The sequence below is a fragment of the Labrus mixtus genome, chromosome 9 (assembly GCF_963584025.1).
Source record: "Labrus mixtus chromosome 9, fLabMix1.1, whole genome shotgun sequence".
In the NCBI taxonomy this organism is placed as follows: Eukaryota; Metazoa; Chordata; class Actinopteri; order Labriformes; family Labridae; genus Labrus; species Labrus mixtus.
In genome coordinates this window covers 3,621,230-3,638,039 of record NC_083620.1, presented here as the reverse complement: position 1 = coordinate 3,638,039, position 16,810 = coordinate 3,621,230, and the positions used below count along the sequence as shown (strand labels likewise).

The 16,810-nt window shown below is 39.4% G+C and overlaps 1 protein-coding gene across 3 annotated transcripts; it reads left to right on the top strand.

Annotated features, from left to right (window-relative positions):
- The first annotated feature begins 309 nt into the window (after positions 1 to 309).
- Positions 310 to 15,126, top strand: dhrs13b.2 (dehydrogenase/reductase (SDR family) member 13b.2). 3 transcript variants are annotated; one of them, XM_061045985.1, is made up of 9 exons: positions 310 to 421; positions 2,430 to 2,449; positions 10,710 to 10,866; positions 10,941 to 11,216; positions 12,005 to 12,334; positions 13,630 to 13,977; positions 14,056 to 14,145; positions 14,751 to 14,770; positions 14,914 to 15,126. In XM_061045985.1, exons 1-9 carry the CDS (start codon positions 376 to 378, stop codon positions 14,926 to 14,928), a joined length of 1,302 nt encoding a protein of 433 aa, XP_060901968.1. In that variant the 5' UTR covers positions 310 to 375; the 3' UTR covers positions 14,929 to 15,126. The 3 variants fall into 3 exon arrangements, with proteins under 3 accessions (XP_060901968.1, XP_060901966.1, XP_060901967.1); XM_061045983.1 differs by lacking the exons at positions 10,710 to 10,866; positions 10,941 to 11,216; positions 12,005 to 12,334; ... (2 more) ...; positions 14,751 to 14,770; positions 14,914 to 15,126 and adding exons at positions 2,654 to 2,929; positions 4,165 to 4,494; positions 5,541 to 5,888; ... (1 more) ...; positions 7,431 to 7,450; positions 7,552 to 8,770 and having other exon boundaries at positions 2,430 to 2,579; XM_061045984.1 differs by lacking the exons at positions 310 to 421; positions 2,430 to 2,449 and adding an exon at positions 9,556 to 9,997 and having other exon boundaries at positions 10,690 to 10,866.
- The last annotated feature ends 1,684 nt before the right edge of the window (positions 15,127 to 16,810 follow it).

Sequence of the window (16,810 nt, the reverse complement as noted above, 5' to 3'; positions counted from 1 at the left end):
TTACATAGATCTTAAGGATGCAGATAGAAAACTTAGACAATTTTAGTTTACTTAAAACATTTTTAACATGTTGCAAACATGTTTTTATTCCTTTTTTTGTGCAGAAGAAATTGTAGACTGTATAGGCTATCCTAATATTTTATAATTCAATTTCCATGGAGTTATCAACAGAAATATTTTCTGTTTTGTTTTGTTTTTTATGTTTAACAATTTACATATGAATATGTGGAGAAGCAAGAACAGAATGATGAGGGAAATAAGCATTGATATTCGTGCGGCCAAATGTATTAAAAACATGTTGACGTCACCGGAGGCATCAAGAAATGAAAGCGAAAGTGTGAGCTGGTCGGGCAACGCATCGGTTAAACCTGAATCATGAGTTTCTTCTTAAGGTTAAATCTTTCCCTGATTCTGTGCGCAGGTGAGTTTTGTCTTTACCTGTGTTAGATCTGTCTTTTTATTTAACTTCTATACGTCCGAGTTTATTATTCTCTTAACTACAAGTCTACTATACTGCAATGTAGCCTAATGTGAAATAGTGCGCAGTAATAGCCTGCAGTTTAGCACCGTGTTGTTTTATACTACATTGTACTGTAGCATACTGTAACACATTAAACTAAACTATGAGATGTTGTTGTCCACATTACTTCACTGTATTGTTTACTGTAGGCTATACACTCTTAATACTGTACAGTCAACAGTTAGTACTATTTCCGGCATATTTTACATAGATGCGATTTGTTGATACGTTGATTAATCAAATGAATAAATAATAACCTATTTGTCTACTTCACTATACAATACAACACTACTCTGTAAGGATGATCCTATATTTTTCGAATAATACAATAGCCTGTTATAGTACAATAAACACATTATACTACTTTATGTAGCCTACGTTACTGCACAGTCATACGATCTACTTTACTAACTTTATATATTTCCTATTTTGTACTACTTCATATTTCCAAAGGAGCTTGGATGCTGTCTAGATGAAAACAGAATGTGTTGAAATGCAAACATTGAAACCACATCTTTAATTGAAATGATCAAAACAACAACAGGTCAAACTTCAGTCAAATCAAATCAAATGTTTCAGTGTCATCAAGGGGTGTGTCCTGACTAAGTACTTAGTTACACAATTGCGTGCAAACTCATGCACGCAGTCTAACTTTCAAAAATACATTTGTTGGTAATTAAGTCCATTGCAAGTTCGACAGTATGCATGAGTTATTCCTTGAACATTTGTACACAAGGAGCAAGGTATTCATTTACAACTGAAAGTACTATTAGTCTGTTGAAAACAACCAGAATAGTTTATTTGTACTTAAGCCCCGCCTCTTAAAAGGCAAATAGCCAATCAAAGGTTTGGATTTTGGGGCGGCACCTACACGTTATTGGTTTTCTCAAGAACATATCTGGTTATCTCAGGATACAAACGCTGGTTGTCCTGTTATAACGAGTTCATGTCTCATGACATCGAGAAAATGACAGAAATGTACTCGTGTGTTGCTGACTGGTGCAGGTCGTTAGTGTGAGGGCTCTCTCTCTCTCTCTCTCTCTCTCTCTCTCTCTTATCACTGAGGTTGGTGAATGAATCACCTCAGTGCAGAGTCAGGTGTGTGTGTCTCTGATTGACCTTGATTAAAACCAGGTGTGGGGAGCTTATATACTCTGGGTCTGCAGTGCGCTCTGCTGACTCATTATCTCACCTTCACAGGTGGTGAGAGGTTCTCCTTGTGGTTCTAAATCCCTCTTGGGGATATTGGTGTGGAGCATCCTGTACACACGTGAAAGAAACACAAACAAAGACAAGTTGACGTGCAAATAACTAAAAACCCCAAAATACTTAAAAACTGATTTGTGCCCGCTGCCATCGACTTTTAAATGACCTATTATGTTTTATTTACCTGCTGTATTTATTATCCATTGTTTTATTTACCTGCTTATTTATTATCCATTGTTTTATTTACCTGCTTATTTATTATCCATTGGGCTTTTACTTATTATTTTTATGTCTTTTTGTGTCATATTTGTTGTCGTCAGGATGACTGAATGTTTAACTGCTGACAGAGATAATAAAGACAACCTTGAACCTCCTCTGTCTCTGCTAGGATGTTTTGTTTTTTTCTGGGTCAGAGGGGACAGATGGTGATTCTCTTCCTCCTCTTCCTTGGAGGCCCATCTCATTAGCATCACATCTATAACAGTAAACTACATATAAGAAATGTTTTTAACAGGTTAAACTAAATATAAATTATCATTGCAAACAGAAATCCCAAACACACCTCCCACTGCCCGACACCAATCTGACTCCTCAATGGAGTTAAATCTATAAAACTCCTTGCCGTAAACATTGTGTTATTTCACATGGTATTTTCTTCAACCATCCACTAAACAACTTCTATTTTGAAATTCTTCTCTTTCAGGTGTGCATGGCGTCCCTCAGGTGTCCTGGCTGCCCTGTTCATTTAGAGATGAAAATAAGACTCAGCTGGTCCACAGAGAGGCTCTGCTGCAGTTTGGTCAGAAAGGAGACGCTCCTGTTAACCCACATCGCATCACTTTCCTGGTCACTGGTAAGACCTGCGTCCTGCAGGAGCAGCAGAATAAATACTGTTGGATTGTACTGATTCTTGTGTTTGTGCTCTAGGATCTAAGCTGGACCTGATGCGGTACTTAGAGGGAGTGGAAGCAGAGCAGGTGGAGTGTGAGATTTATCGATTCAGCACACCTGGAATCCAAGTCCGCTGGCCGGTTAAGGGGGACCATGAGTACAGCCGCTGGTTCACCTGCACCCTGAAACACACAGGGGGCCTGTTCAAAGTCACCGGCCTCCTTAGACACCCAACTGACCAACCCCCCTCAGGACGGCCAGACTATCACAGCTGGACTGAAATAAAAGACACAGACATCCTCACAACAACAGGTAACATCAACGCAGTATGTGTTCTTTATTTAATTGCAAACCATACTGTATATATATATATATATATATATATATATATGTGTATATTAACCTTAATGAAAAGTTACAAGAACCCCCTTCAGAGAGCAAAATTAAACTTGTACAAATAAAAATTGGAGATACAGTGAAACTTCAAATAAAAGCCCATCCCTGGTGTAGCTGCATGTTTTGATAAATAAAGACAGGTTTCAAGGACTCTATGATTTTGGTGTTGATTGATCAAAAATAAGAATAAAAAGCAACAAGACACAAAAAACAAAAACAAAGATGAAGTTCCACATCTGAAGAAAGACATGATGCTGGTTTGAGTACCAGCTGTGCAGCAGGTTGGCATACTGTAAAAAAAACAGATCAAATGAATGATTTGTAACTTAATTTTTTTATCGATATCCTAACTATGTGCACATTTAAATATTCTTTCTAATGTCAATTTACAGTTTCATAGCCTTTTCCATTTTTGATGTGCATTTTGATCTTTGAGTGATATTTATAAATGATTTAACGCCCACCTCGTTATGATGTCTGTCCCAAACAAAAGGCAGGGTCAAGCTTGGGCTATTATTTAAACTTTTACAGTTTAACAAATTTAAATCAACTCTGGAATTAGAATAAAAAACACAATTTAAACACATATTAAAAGCAGACCTGGACAAATCAGAGGAGACTTGTACTTGTGCTAATATATTATTTATCAAGATAAACATTGAAATATATTCTTTATCAAGAGGCCACTTGCGTCGACATTGGAAGTAATCATATGACAAGAAATCAAACGAGCAGAGAACAGCACAGTTAAACACAGTTCAATTGTTGTCCAGAGTAGTTTGTATTCATGGTTTTAAATTGACCTTTTGAGACAGTTGTGTTAAGTCTTAATGTGAGCTATAAGAAGTTCCAACAAAAAGTAAAAGATGTTTTCCCCAATTTAGAGTTTGTAGAATTTCAATGGCTGACTTTGCCTGACAACACAGAAGTGTGTTGTCTACATGTAGAGGGGCATTACAGTTTGTTAGTAAGAAAGTGATGAGATTCAGGACAGGACCAAGGGAGGTACCCTGTGGAACCCCTTTGGCATAAAAACAGCCTTACATCCCAAAGGACAGATTGTGTATAAAATGTTTGGTTGGTGTCAGAAGGTTCAGTTTTTACTGGTCCTGTGTCTCATTTGAATCCCTGAACTGGATCTCTTTCCACAGTCGCCCTGGTCACTGAAACACGAACTCCGTCAGTGAGCGCACGCCTGAGCTCCAAACAAAAGCTTCACTGTCAGTTTGCTGTTGACCATAAAGCACCTCACGTTACTGTGGAGTGGCAGTGGCATCAGCATGGAAGGAGAGACAAGCTCTTCAGCTACAACAGCCGCACGGGACAGACCCAGGGGAGCGGGGTCTCCCTGAAGAACCTTGCACACGGGGATGCTTCTTTAACCATTCCTCGCACCAATATGAGCCATGAGGGGAAGTACTTCTGCTCTGTGTCCGTGAATCCACTGTTAGTGAAAATGGAAATAAATCTGCATATCGAAGGTGAGAAAGAGATTGAGGGCTTCATTCACAAACTCGGTTTACAACGCACTCACAGCAGTTTTATAAAGATTCTGAAATCTACATTTTAATATCTAGGATTTCTTCTGAGGTAAAACTTAAATCTACAAACAATCGAGAGCATACTTGATGATCAGCACCGTACACAGAAATGGTTCAGATCTTTAAAAGGCAGTGTGACTGAGCCCTACCCAAATGACATTTAATAATATCAATGCACGCTGACTGGATCAGTAGCATTTATGCTAGGCTACTGGCTAACATCCGATTCCTCAGCCTGGCTGGGAGCTCCTTCTTTTTTTCTTTTTAGATATGTTTTTTTTGCCTTGATTAGAACAGCCAAAGAGAGACAGGAAATGTTGGGAGGAGAGAGTGTTGGATGACATGCAGCAAAGGGCCGAGGTCGGACTTGAACCCATGGACGCTCCACTGAAGACTACATACAGGGGGCACAGGTCACAACAGTTAGGCTATCAGCGCCTCAGGGATCAGCTTTTGTTGACATGTTATTGTTGTGGTCAAAAGACCAATCCAGCTCCCTCCTCGTCTTCTGCTTTCTTTTCTTTTCTGGCATCTGGACATTGTGCTGGCCCTGCATGGCTATACACATCCAGACTTACAGTTTGGTTGAATGGGCCTGACCATGATGTTAACAAAAGACTTGTTGATGTTTATTACAACAAAAATACAAACAGAACATTTCAAGAAGAGGGGGTTTACATTTTGAAACAGGCAACAATAGATCAAATCTGTATTATATATATATATTGCTTTATTGGTTTAAAATGTGTTTTTTATTGTTTGAATTAAGGATGGACCAGAAAGCGTTCAGACCTAAGAGCATTGTGAATAATGCATTAACGCTGACAACCCTATTATAAATACATGATTTAAATGTAGTCAACTTATTTTAATCAGGCGATGTTTGGTCAAAGTCTGGATACAAAGTCTGTTGATGTTGCACAGAAACCTTCTGCTGAAATTGCCTTGGTAAAGTCCTCTACATTTTTGTTCTCTTTCCCCTTCAGAGGCTCCTCGTGTCTCCCTCAACGTCGGCCCCGCTCTCTCTCTGCAGGAGGGCGAGGAGCAGAAGATATCTTGTGTGGTGGAGGGTTACTACCCTCTGGATGTGGAGACAATTTGGTACAGTGAGAAACTGTCTGCATCGGGCCAGAAGGGGGGTGTGTCTCATTCCAAGGTTTCCTACAGCGTCCAGCGGACCGGCCACATTCAAAACAAGGATGACACCTACAAGCTGACGGCTTCCTTCTACCTCACGGCCTCGCTCAGGGACACAGGGAGAGAGTTCACATGCAGCGTCTCACATCAGTCCCTCAGAGAGCCCATCATAAAGGGCTTCACCCTGACTGTTACTGGTGAGAGGATACAAAATACAATTAATTACACTGTAGTACTGAGTGCTACCACATGAGGGCAGCAGAGCAACATACTAACGTTGTGTTTTCTGTGCACAGAGCCGAGCTTCTGGGTGGTGTACCTCGCTGTTGACTTGTTTTTGGTGTTCCTCGTGTACAAGATGCTGCCTTATCTGATAAGGCGAGGTAAGTGTGGGGACTCTCTGAAAATCTAAATATTTTTTTAACATGAGTGTGAGGATACTTTGAAATGAAGTATCTGCCATTATGAGTAGAAAATGTGATTTAATGAGATGATTTATCCAACAAAAGGGTTCATCTCAAGACTTGTCGATGTTGAGAAACATTGTACTAAGCTGAACCTGAAACCATAATTCTCTTATCCTTTAGTTTCCCTTTTTGTGTCACATTCTGGAAAGACTGTTGTTTTCATGTTTTATGTAAAAGAGCAAACGTTATAAACATGAAAGATACAAATGTTTTCACTTATTTAATACTGTAGGTCTAGATTAAAAAACTCTGCATTAGTTAGCAAGTTATTTTAAGTCTCTTAAAGGTGTTTCTAACTAAGAAAAAATCCATGCCAATGATTTAATTTTTTCAGAACTTCTTTTCAAAATCAGTCGGTCAATGGAACTTAAAAAAAAAAAAAGTTTACTATTTAAGGATGGACAGTTTGATGTTTGTGTATTGTTATATATCAATTAAGTTATGAAAAAAAGAGTAAATGGGAGACTAAGTGCTCCCTCCTCTGTGCTGCCACTGGAGTAAGAAACAGACGTTTCAGTTGTGAGACGGGATCTAGCACTTTGTGTGTTTGTGCATGTCTGAAGCCTGATTCATAACTCTGACGCTGTCATGAGCTCTACATACGTCTGCACTGGTGTGTCTGCAGAGTTCTGCAGTTGGAGCAGATAAATATTGAGCAAAGTTGATTATACTGGCTTGTACTGGCAGCGATACTAGATAGATAGATACTTTATTGATCCCGAGGGAAATTCAAAGCATCCAGTAGCAGGTTACAAAGACGTACATGACATGAAACATTTGTTACAAATTAACAACAAAACCGACCCCCCCCCCCCCTCCCATACATATATATTAACCTGAAAAAAAAGATTTAAAGAATACCTCTAGATGAATCAAACTTAAACTGTGCAATTAAAAATAGACTTATACAAGAAATGTACATAACCTGTGCAGGGATAAAAATATATGTGTAATTTAAACAAGAACCTAAAAACAGTTGAGGAAAAAAATCTGTAATTAGACCTGAATATAAAAAATAAAAAAGTGTTGACCTTCTGAAGTTGTGTTACTGGCGATATCTGAGCTCATTTTAAATTTGTTACCTACAAATTTCATATTCACAGCAGCCCAGCTTTTCTAGGTTCTGGGTCTGAGAGCTATCGCTCTAACTTTTATAACAAAGTCATGTCAAATACGGACTGATTGAAACTGAATCTTACTGTTGTGTTTACTTAATTTCTACAAATGAAGTGTTGATCTCTGAAGACTGATTGTTATTTATTTGGTCCACAGGAAAAAGAAAATCAATGCAGGTAAGATTATATGAAACATCACTTGTGTTCCCTTTCTCTCTTGATCTATTGTAAACCAGTACTAATCTCTGTGTGCTCCTGTGTGTGTGTTTTCTGAGCAGAAGCTGTACCGAGCAGCTCTCAAACAGACCAACATGAAGGAGGAAGAAAGTCTTTTACATTAAACTTGTTGTTCTCACTCTGAGACAGCACTTCAGGGGTTAAAATGGGACGCTCTCGAAGGTAACATGTCGAGGTTTTGACTTCTAGGAGTGCTGTGGAGCAGAACTCAAGGTGGTCATTGTGACACACACACTACTGCCCACCACAGACTGTAAATATTTATGGATGAAGCCTGAGTGACGTCAGCCATCTGTTACAGCCGGGGGCTCTGGAGGCTCACCGACGTCAGCCGCCATGTTGGAAGTGCTGACTCAGCATAACTTTCAGTCAACCTAACAACTGGAAAGCTGGAGCTGAGGCGGGTTTTAAACCTTAAGACAAACAGCTACACCAGGCCCACAGTCAGTCTGGTCAGCTACACGACTAACTATGGATAACGTGTATCGGAAATAGAACAGATGTGTTATAAAAATATTCCCCCCCCCCCCCTCCGTACAATGTGTGCCCATGAGGACAATAACAGATCAGACCTATAATTTCTTTTTCGTACAAGGCTGTAAACATTCTGCTGTAAAAACAGATTTTTTTTTGCCTGTCATGTGACTTCCAGTGCTTCTGGAGAAAGCCTCAAGCGGACACTCTGCAGGATTTTGCACTTCCGCACTGGCTTCATTTATAAACAGCTGCAGTTGCAGCTTGCTGTCCACAGTGCCACACTCCTCCACTGATCAACAGGTGACACGATGGGAAGTTGCTCAAAGATGTCTCAAATGTTGAAACTGAGAAGAGTTTTTGTTCTTAGAAAATGATATGCCCACTTGAACTTGATGCCAGCAGCATGTTGCAAAAATGTTGGGACTCCTGTTTACATCTCTTTAGCATCACTTTTTTCTTTTAACACCACTCTGTCAGCGACCTCAGGACCAGTTTCTGTAAATGTTACAGTGGAATGTTTTATCATGCTTACTTAATGTTGGATTTCAGCTGTTCAACAACTCAGGGTCTCCTTAGTCTGAATGTAATATGATTGATAATAGATGTGAATTAAAAAAAAATATATGATTGATAATAGATGTGAATTTAAAAAAAAGAACACGTATGTAATATTTGAGGTTCTGTAAAAAAAAATTGGGGTGAATTTTAATATCCAGGATTGATTTGAGGACAATGGGTGAAATAAGATTTATTGATTTAATAAAAACTACAAGAAAGCACTAATATGTCATACAATGAGGTGTCTCTCATTTCTTGTAGTGGGCATTTATATCTAGGATAAGTAATGTTTTAGTGTGTCTTTTCCTGTAGTGAGTAGGCCTATTGATATGAGGACATGGGTCATGTTAAATGAAAGGTTTTTATTTATTAATGATTCATATTTAAAAAAGGGAAAAGGGTGTGACTCATTTCTTGTAGTGAGTATTACTATCTAAGATTGTAGAGAGGACACTAATCACAAGATGAAATGTGTTGGAAACAAATATAAATAAATATGATTAAAACTTGATGAGGTGGTTCTTATTTCATGCAGTGAGTATTGATATATAAGACTGGTTTGAGGACACAAGGTCACAGAATATGAAAGGTAAAGTCAGCATGAAGATACTGAAAAGTACGACGGAGGATTAGGGCCACGTTAAAACATTTTTTTAAATTTTATTTCGAGATTAAACTCGTAATCTCGTAAATGTACTTTATTCTCGTAAATTAAAAAAAATATATATTTTTTAACATGGCCCTAATCCTCTGTCATAGAAAAGACAGTTCTGTCTTTTATTTATGTTTTATTTTTTTATTTTTTTATCTATTTATTTATTTTATTTATTTAATATAAACTTGTATTTATGGTCCCTTCGTCAGCCTGTTGGTTGAGGTCGAGTTGAAGTAACGACTGAATGTACAGTTTATAGTTGGAGTACTCTGAAAGAGGGACCGGATGCTCTCGGGTATTGTTGTGTACTCACAGCGCCACCAGCGGATCAAATGAGTACTACTACTCGTTTATAAATCGGTAGCGTAAACACGGAAAAGCCAGTAAAGAAAGTGAACTACGTAGTGAAGTGAAGCTTAATTCTCTGTTTTATTAGCTGTGAGAAGTGTTAACTATTCCATTCAATATTTTTATTTTATGTGTGTAAAGACATACAGCAGATAACACCGAGACTTAACAACACCTTCGAAAGAGCAGGACAGCCTACTCATTTGATCTTTCTTTGTTTTAATATGTTTTTCTTACATATGAAAAATGTTTTCAGACGACATAATATCTGCCTGAAACCTGATTCGAGGGGCAGGCAAAGCGAGTTTGTCTCTGATGAAATGAAAGTGAAAGTACACTTCAGCTGTGAGAGACTACATGGAGATACTGCTCTAACCATAAGGAGTCGTTTCTGGAAACAATAATGGATCTAATGTTAAAGATACTTATTTACTCGTATGTGTTTGCAGGTGAGTTACTGTTTTCGGTTGTGTAAGAGACTCGGATATCTTCTTTTAGCATCTTAATCTACACGACATGAACGATGTGACTTTCTCTTCTGTAACTATTTCAATGAAATGAAGACTGCATTCACTTTGGCACTTTGCCTCCTTCTCCTGCTATTATTACATTAGGTTAACATGCTGCTACTGCCATGCACTGTGGTGGTACTAAACTGTTTGTATCATTTAGCTGTACAGTACTGTGGTATACTCTACAGTACTTCCCATACTATTTTACAGGCTACTAAACCAATACTTTGCATATTTGATTGTTAAGTCAGGCGAGTAGAAAAAGAATGAGTCAACACAAAGTTGTAAGCAGACTAATGCACACTAGTAATGAACTAACAAGCTATGTTTTGGGACTTATTTTTCTAGTGAGACATCGTGCAGGAGTTTTCTTTTAGTACTTTGAATTGTTATTTTGGACATGCATCTTGTTTTTTGAGTCCCCAAAGAATCAATCTAAAATGTACAAGTTGCTCTGTTGTCACTTAAATGTGGATATTATTAGAGGAGATACAAAGAGTAAATCATTTAGATTAATTTGTATTGTGTGCACACAAACTTCATGGCACTCCTGCATTTGTTGTACCCTGGTTGTGCCTGGTTGGGTAACTTTCCATTACCTGTATGCTGATACATGTTTCCTCTCTCAGGTGTGCAGTGCATCCCTCAGGTGTCCTGGCTGCCCTGTCAGTTCGTCGATGAACATGTGTTTTTGAATAATGAAAACCACACAGAGACTCAGCTCATCCGCAGAGAGGCTCTGCTGCAGTTTGGTCAGAAAGGAGACGCTCCTGTTAACCCACATGGCATCACTTTCCTGGTCACTGGTAAGACCTGCGTCCTGCAGGAGCAGCAGAATAAATACTGTTGGATTGTACTGATTCTTGTGTTTGTGCTCTAGGATCTAAGCTGGACCTGAGGCGGTACTTAGAGGGAGTGGAAGCAGAGCAGGTGGAGTGTGAGCTTCATCGATTCAGCACACCTGGAATCCAAGTCCGCTGGCCGGTTAAGGGGGACCATGAGTACAGCTGCTGGTTCACCTGCACCCTGAAACACACAGGGGGCCTGTTCAAAGTCACCGGCCTCCTCAGACACCAGTCTGACCGACCCCCCTCAGGACGGCCAGACTATCACAGCTGGACTCCTATTGAAGACAGAGAGACACTCGCAACAACAGGTAACATCAACACAGTATGTGTTCTTTAACTAATAACAGTCCTGTATCCCAGTTTGTTGTTTTTAAACTGCATTTGGACTCAGTTAGTATTTAATGTACACGTTTTGTCAAATGAATGTTCACATTATAAATGCACAAGAGATTTAACGCAAATAATAAACGATTGAAAGATTATCGGACGTGTGCCCACCTCTGGTGATACATTAACACGATTCAAAAGATATATCAAACCAGCCTCCTTTGAATTAGGCTCCAGTGTAAAATACAGTTTGGAATTTGTAAATTCAAATACAAATCTCTCAATCAGCTAGAGCTTATTATCTTCCATTCACAGTCATTTGTCCGAGCTCTTTCTCTGAAATGCAGGTTTTTGTTTCCATTTTCCTTTTTTTTTATATTGATGGTACTTTCTTTTCTCCTCCTCCTGAAGTCCCCCACATAAACTTAAAGTAACTGTAGTCTGCTCTGTTGGCACTTCATCACCCTGTAGGATGAATCATTTTCCATAAAGAACAGTTGGAGAACTAGTTTTTAATATTTAAAGAGACCCAACTTTAATCCACGTTGAGCAAGTACTTGGCAACAGTAGCAAGGAATAAAATGTTTTAACAGGCAGATAATGACCAGAACCAGACTCATTGGTTAACGGCCAAATGCTGCAACCTGATAGGCTGAGAAAGTGGAACAGGAAGAGAAATCAACAGGTGAATAGGGACATCATGCACGTGTAGAAACCAAAACATCAACATCACTGTTTCAACTTAAAAGTGTCTAATCTGTTTCCATAGTTGCCATGGTAACAAAAACAGGAACTCCATCGGTGAAAGCAGGCCAGGGCTCCGAGCAAAAGCTCGACTGTCAGTTTGCCGTCGACCACCGGGGACCGGACGCGACCGTGGAGTGGCTGTGGCAGCATCGTGGAGAGAGGGTCAGTCTCTTCAGTCACAACAGCCGCACGGGACAGACGAACGGGAAGGGGGTCAGCCTGAAGAGCTTGGCAGGCGGGGACGCTTCTCTTAAAATCCCCTTCATCAAGATGAGCAGTGAAGGGAGATACACTTGTTCTGTGACCGTCAATCCCCTTTTCACCAGCATGGACATCAACCTACAAATTGAAGGTGAGGAAGACTCAGGAACACGATAATACAATAAAATATCAGATTATTATTTTAATAAAATTCAAAGTCTTTGTCACTTGATGGAGTCATAGATGGTTGTCATCGGTTGTTAAGAAGTGAATTTTGGCGTTTTAAAAGGGAACCATGTTTTTTAAATATTTTTAAGTATAAAAAACAATTAGGTAAAAAAAAGATTATTGCTTCAGTAGATTTATTTCAGCAACTTTAATTTGGTGGTTCTCAAACTGTGGATCACAGCCCACAGTGTGTCCAGTAGCATAACCACCGGGGGGTCTGGGCCCCCCTTTGAAAACTGAATGGCCACCTAAGGTGCAACTCCAAAATCACAACATATGATTGTCTGTTTGCCTTGTCCGAGGTGGTTCTTCTGTTCAAATCAGCTGTTCATAGCTGTCAGTCATGTGACCTGCGTGGAGGGCAAAAAGAGTTTAGGAGAGTAGCGTCCACCATTGAACTCTGTGGAGCTGCAGCTCAGGCTTTTTACATTTTCCATCACTTCAACACGGTGCATTTTAACAACTGACAACCACAGGAAATCAGAGATATGAAGATGAACTTCAGGTTTTAGGAATATGAGACAATATTTCAATCAATAGAAACGATAAAGTCTTAGCCAGAACTTCACTGCAGTGACGTTTAATTATATCTAGTGAAGAATCCGTCTTCTTACAACAACGCCAGGATGGAAGTCTACAAATGTACAGACAGCTTTATGGATTGTTTGATGTGCAGGCTTTTGCAGGGATGGAAATTCATCATCAAACATTGGTGAGTGCTAATCAGACAATATTTGCTATGTCATGTTATCTTCAGTCACACATCACAATATGTTTATGGCAGGATGAGGAGAAGTCTGTTCTTTTGTTCCCTCAGGCACAACGTAGCGTCTAACAGCATTAGTCCACCAACTCCTCCTCCTCTGGGTTTTTTTCCTTCTGATTAAATTCTGTAGAAATACAACCCGGGCTAGTCTCCTCGTCGATTAGTGCATCACATTCAACAACAACTGTCTTTCAGTTTAAAGCCTAACTCGCCCACCAGGTGGTGGTATCACTGTGTTGCATCATCGTGCTAGTAGCTTTCTTTGCATTTCAATGTGGCACATTTCCCTTTGTCTGATCTTCAGATTGTGAGAATGAACACACCGTCTTTAAGATTCAAGCTAATAGCGCTAAAGTGTTACCACTCTTTTTTAAAGACGATGTTACACAGAAACTTCTTGGTGAAATTGCCTTGGAGAAGTCCTCTACATTTTTTTTCTCTTTCCCCTTCAGAGGCTCCTCGAGTGTCCCTCAACGTCGGACCCGCTCTCTCTCTGCAGGAGGGCGAGGAGCAGAAGGTGATATGTGTGGCGGCGAGTTACTACCCTCTGGATGTGGAGATAGTTTGGTACGATCAGGACCCGTCTTCTTTAGGCCACAGGGTGGGTGCTCCTTTCCCTAAGAAGCTCGAGAACGTCCTGTTGTCCAGCCACAAACCCAACTCGGACAACACCTACACGCTGTCAGCTTTCTTCTACCTCAAGGCCTCACTCAGGGACTCGGGGAAGCAGTTCACATGCAGCGTCTCCCATCAGTCGCTCAGAGTGCCCATCAGAAAGAGCTTCATCCTGACTGTTGAAGGTGAGTGACTGTAGTACTGAGTGCTACCACATGAGGGCAGCACAGAAACGTACCTGACTCTATGATTTCTGTGCTCAGAGCCCAGCAGGTGGATGTCTTACCTTGCTGTGGTCCTCTTGTCCATACTGCTGATTGTCCTGTTCATGATGCTATCCTACCTGCGCTCAGGTGAGTGTGGTGACCTTTATAATATGTCAGTAAAATAAGTTGGATGGATAAGAAGCCTGATTGTTTTTATTTTCACAGTTTTAAAGTGTTTCAAATTGTCCTCAGGCTCTTAAATTACACTCATTTACCTCAGGATGGCGCTGTTACATTCATTTTACAATATCAAAATTCTGTCAAAAAACAGCTTTGCTTAAAGTTCATAATTCTCAACTTTAAACAAATATATATATTTAAATTTATGTGCAGCTTTGCCCCAATCAATTTCAAGTCAAAGAAATACAAAATGTGCCTTTTTAAACATTTCTCACTATCCTATATTCAGATTAATGATTAGGACAGCACTCCAAAATTGTGTATTTAATTCTTTAGTCCTGTCATATTTTTTCTGAGAAAAAAACACAATTCATCCCCTTTGAAAGGGAATGAATTGTGTTTTTGTCTTATCACTTTTTTCAGATGAAAATCATCCAAATTTAAGAAATGTGTCCATTATTATCTTCCACACACTTAAACTGATCTTAATTTCTGCTTTTGCATGAAAAGTAAACAAAATATTTTCAATTGTATCTCTGAAAGTTTTGATTGTCGTTTATTTTTCTCCACAGAGAGAGAAAAATCAGTGCAGGTAAGATCATGAAAAAGACTTTGATGTTTCCTTTGTCTGTTGATTTTCTTCACTGCCATCGATGCAAACTTAAATTTACTCTGCGTGTGAATGTGTGTGTGTGTGTGTGCGTGTGTTTGTGTGCGTGTGTGTTTACCGAGCAGAAGAAACCGTACTGAGAATCCTCCAAACACCCGGGAGAACGAAATGAAGCAGAAAAATTCTCTGAGGGGTTCAATGAGCATTTTACCAGAAGGTACTAATAAGGAGCTGTTATTGTAAGAGTGGGTGTTTATTTACGTCGTGTGTGCACAAAGATGCTTGGAATGGACACACATAAAAGTGAACCTGCAACATGATGCACACTGTCCCTCTCCTCCAATGAGCAATAGATTAGCGCTTATGTTCAGCGAACCAAAAGGATGCTTCAATAAGAAAAGTTCTAGCATGCTAGCATGGATGTTGAAAATACATGGTTTTAAATATTTCAAAGAATTTCTTCAGGAAATGTTTTAATGACGAATGAAAATGTTGGTTTCAGTTTGGGTTTAATGAGCTTTAGTGAAAAACACTGATTGTAATATGAACTTTATTTAATTGTTAATCTTGACATGGTTGTTTTTAGTGGAATAAAACTGCTGTGAGCCAAACATGTGAGAGAACGATCTGGATTATTCTTGAATGATGTATTCTTAGATTATAATATTCTTCCTCTGGGTATAGAACAGCTATAAGGTGTTGCATTAATGGATTAAGATCAGTGTGTAAATAATTCAATTATACAATGAAACTGGAATGGCTGTTTAAGTTTGCTAATTTTGTTTCAAAAGCTTGGAAAAGAAGACAGAATATTCTGTTTAATTAGTTTGACTAATAACTTTCTCTTTTTGTTTCTTGTGAATGAATATAGCTTACCTAGTGCACTCTGATCCGGGAATGTTTTTAATTTATGGTGTCATGTAAGCCCATGCGGGCTGGGCATATGGATGTATGTATGACACAATAATAAACTAAAAAACTAAACTACAATAACAGTGATTAAATAATCAAGTGTTTTAAATTGATGTTGGCTGATAGTGTGGTTCTGAAGATTTCTTTGAGTAATAAAAAATAATTTGAAATGTCCTTCAGTCCAGATTTTATTTCTCCAGAGATTTCTCAGGGTCTGTGTTTGTCAATCTACTCAAACTTGTGAAGACTTTTTTTATTTTTTAAAATTTTTTATTTAAAGTATATCACGTTGTCAACTGTAAAATCTAAGTGCGTTCAAAATCATTACAATGACTAACTTGAAAAATGAGCAATAAGAACGATGAAGAACTTGTCCAAGATGGAATAAAATCAAATGTTAAACCGAGAAAATACTGAGAAAGTGTCTCAGGTGAAATTCACAGGTAAACATCCTGTATCTTTGCTCCTACTCACCAAATAAATCAACCAAAGAGTCTCCTCAGAAATGCCCTTTGAGGCTTTACAGAGATAACAGCAGAACATAGACTGATACCAGATGTGTTGCCCTGAACTCTGAGGTGTATGTGTGTGGCCTATGTTTGATCAGAGAAGACAAACAGCTAAGAGAGCCGATCAGCACTTAACTTGTCAAGGAGGCATCAAGGGCAAGGAGGAGAGTGAGCGAGCAGGAGAAAAAAAGAGAAGGCACCATGGATTTCACTTCTGATCTACCTTAAAGCTCCTGAGCTTCAGAGAAGTTTTAATATTGTTATGAAGCATCGCCCCCCCCCCCCCCCCCCCCCCCCCCCAGACCATCACTGACTCACTGCCAAACCGCTCATACTGGATGATGTCACAGGATAACGTTCACCACGGTGTCTACACACTCTTTCACACCTGTCACGTGCTCAATGTAAACCTGAGGCACCGCTGGGCTGTGAGCACAGGTCCCACCAGAGACTTTCATATACCCCCCACATGGAGTCTTTGTCTGACAGATTGGTCAGAAACATGCACACCAGTCGCCTGCTGGAGGTCATTTTGTTGGGCTCCTCCTGTTCCTCCTTGCACACAAAAGGGACAGATAGCAGTCCTGCTGCTGGATTGATG

What these genes read in the sequence shown, in the direction of transcription:
- dhrs13b.2 (XM_061045983.1), top strand. Translation starts at nt 376, where the DNA reads ATGAGTTTCTTCTTAAGGTTAAATCTTTCCCTGATTCTGTGCGCAG. An exon ending in CATCACTTTCCTGGTCACTG is followed by an intron (nt 2,580 to 2,653) that starts GTAAGACCTGCG and finishes TTTGTGCTCTAG; the next exon opens with GATCTAAGCTGGACCTGATG. An exon ending in GCCTTATCTGATAAGGCGAG is followed by an intron (nt 6,075 to 7,430) that starts GTAAGTGTGGGG and finishes TTTGGTCCACAG; the next exon opens with GAAAAAGAAAATCAATGCAG.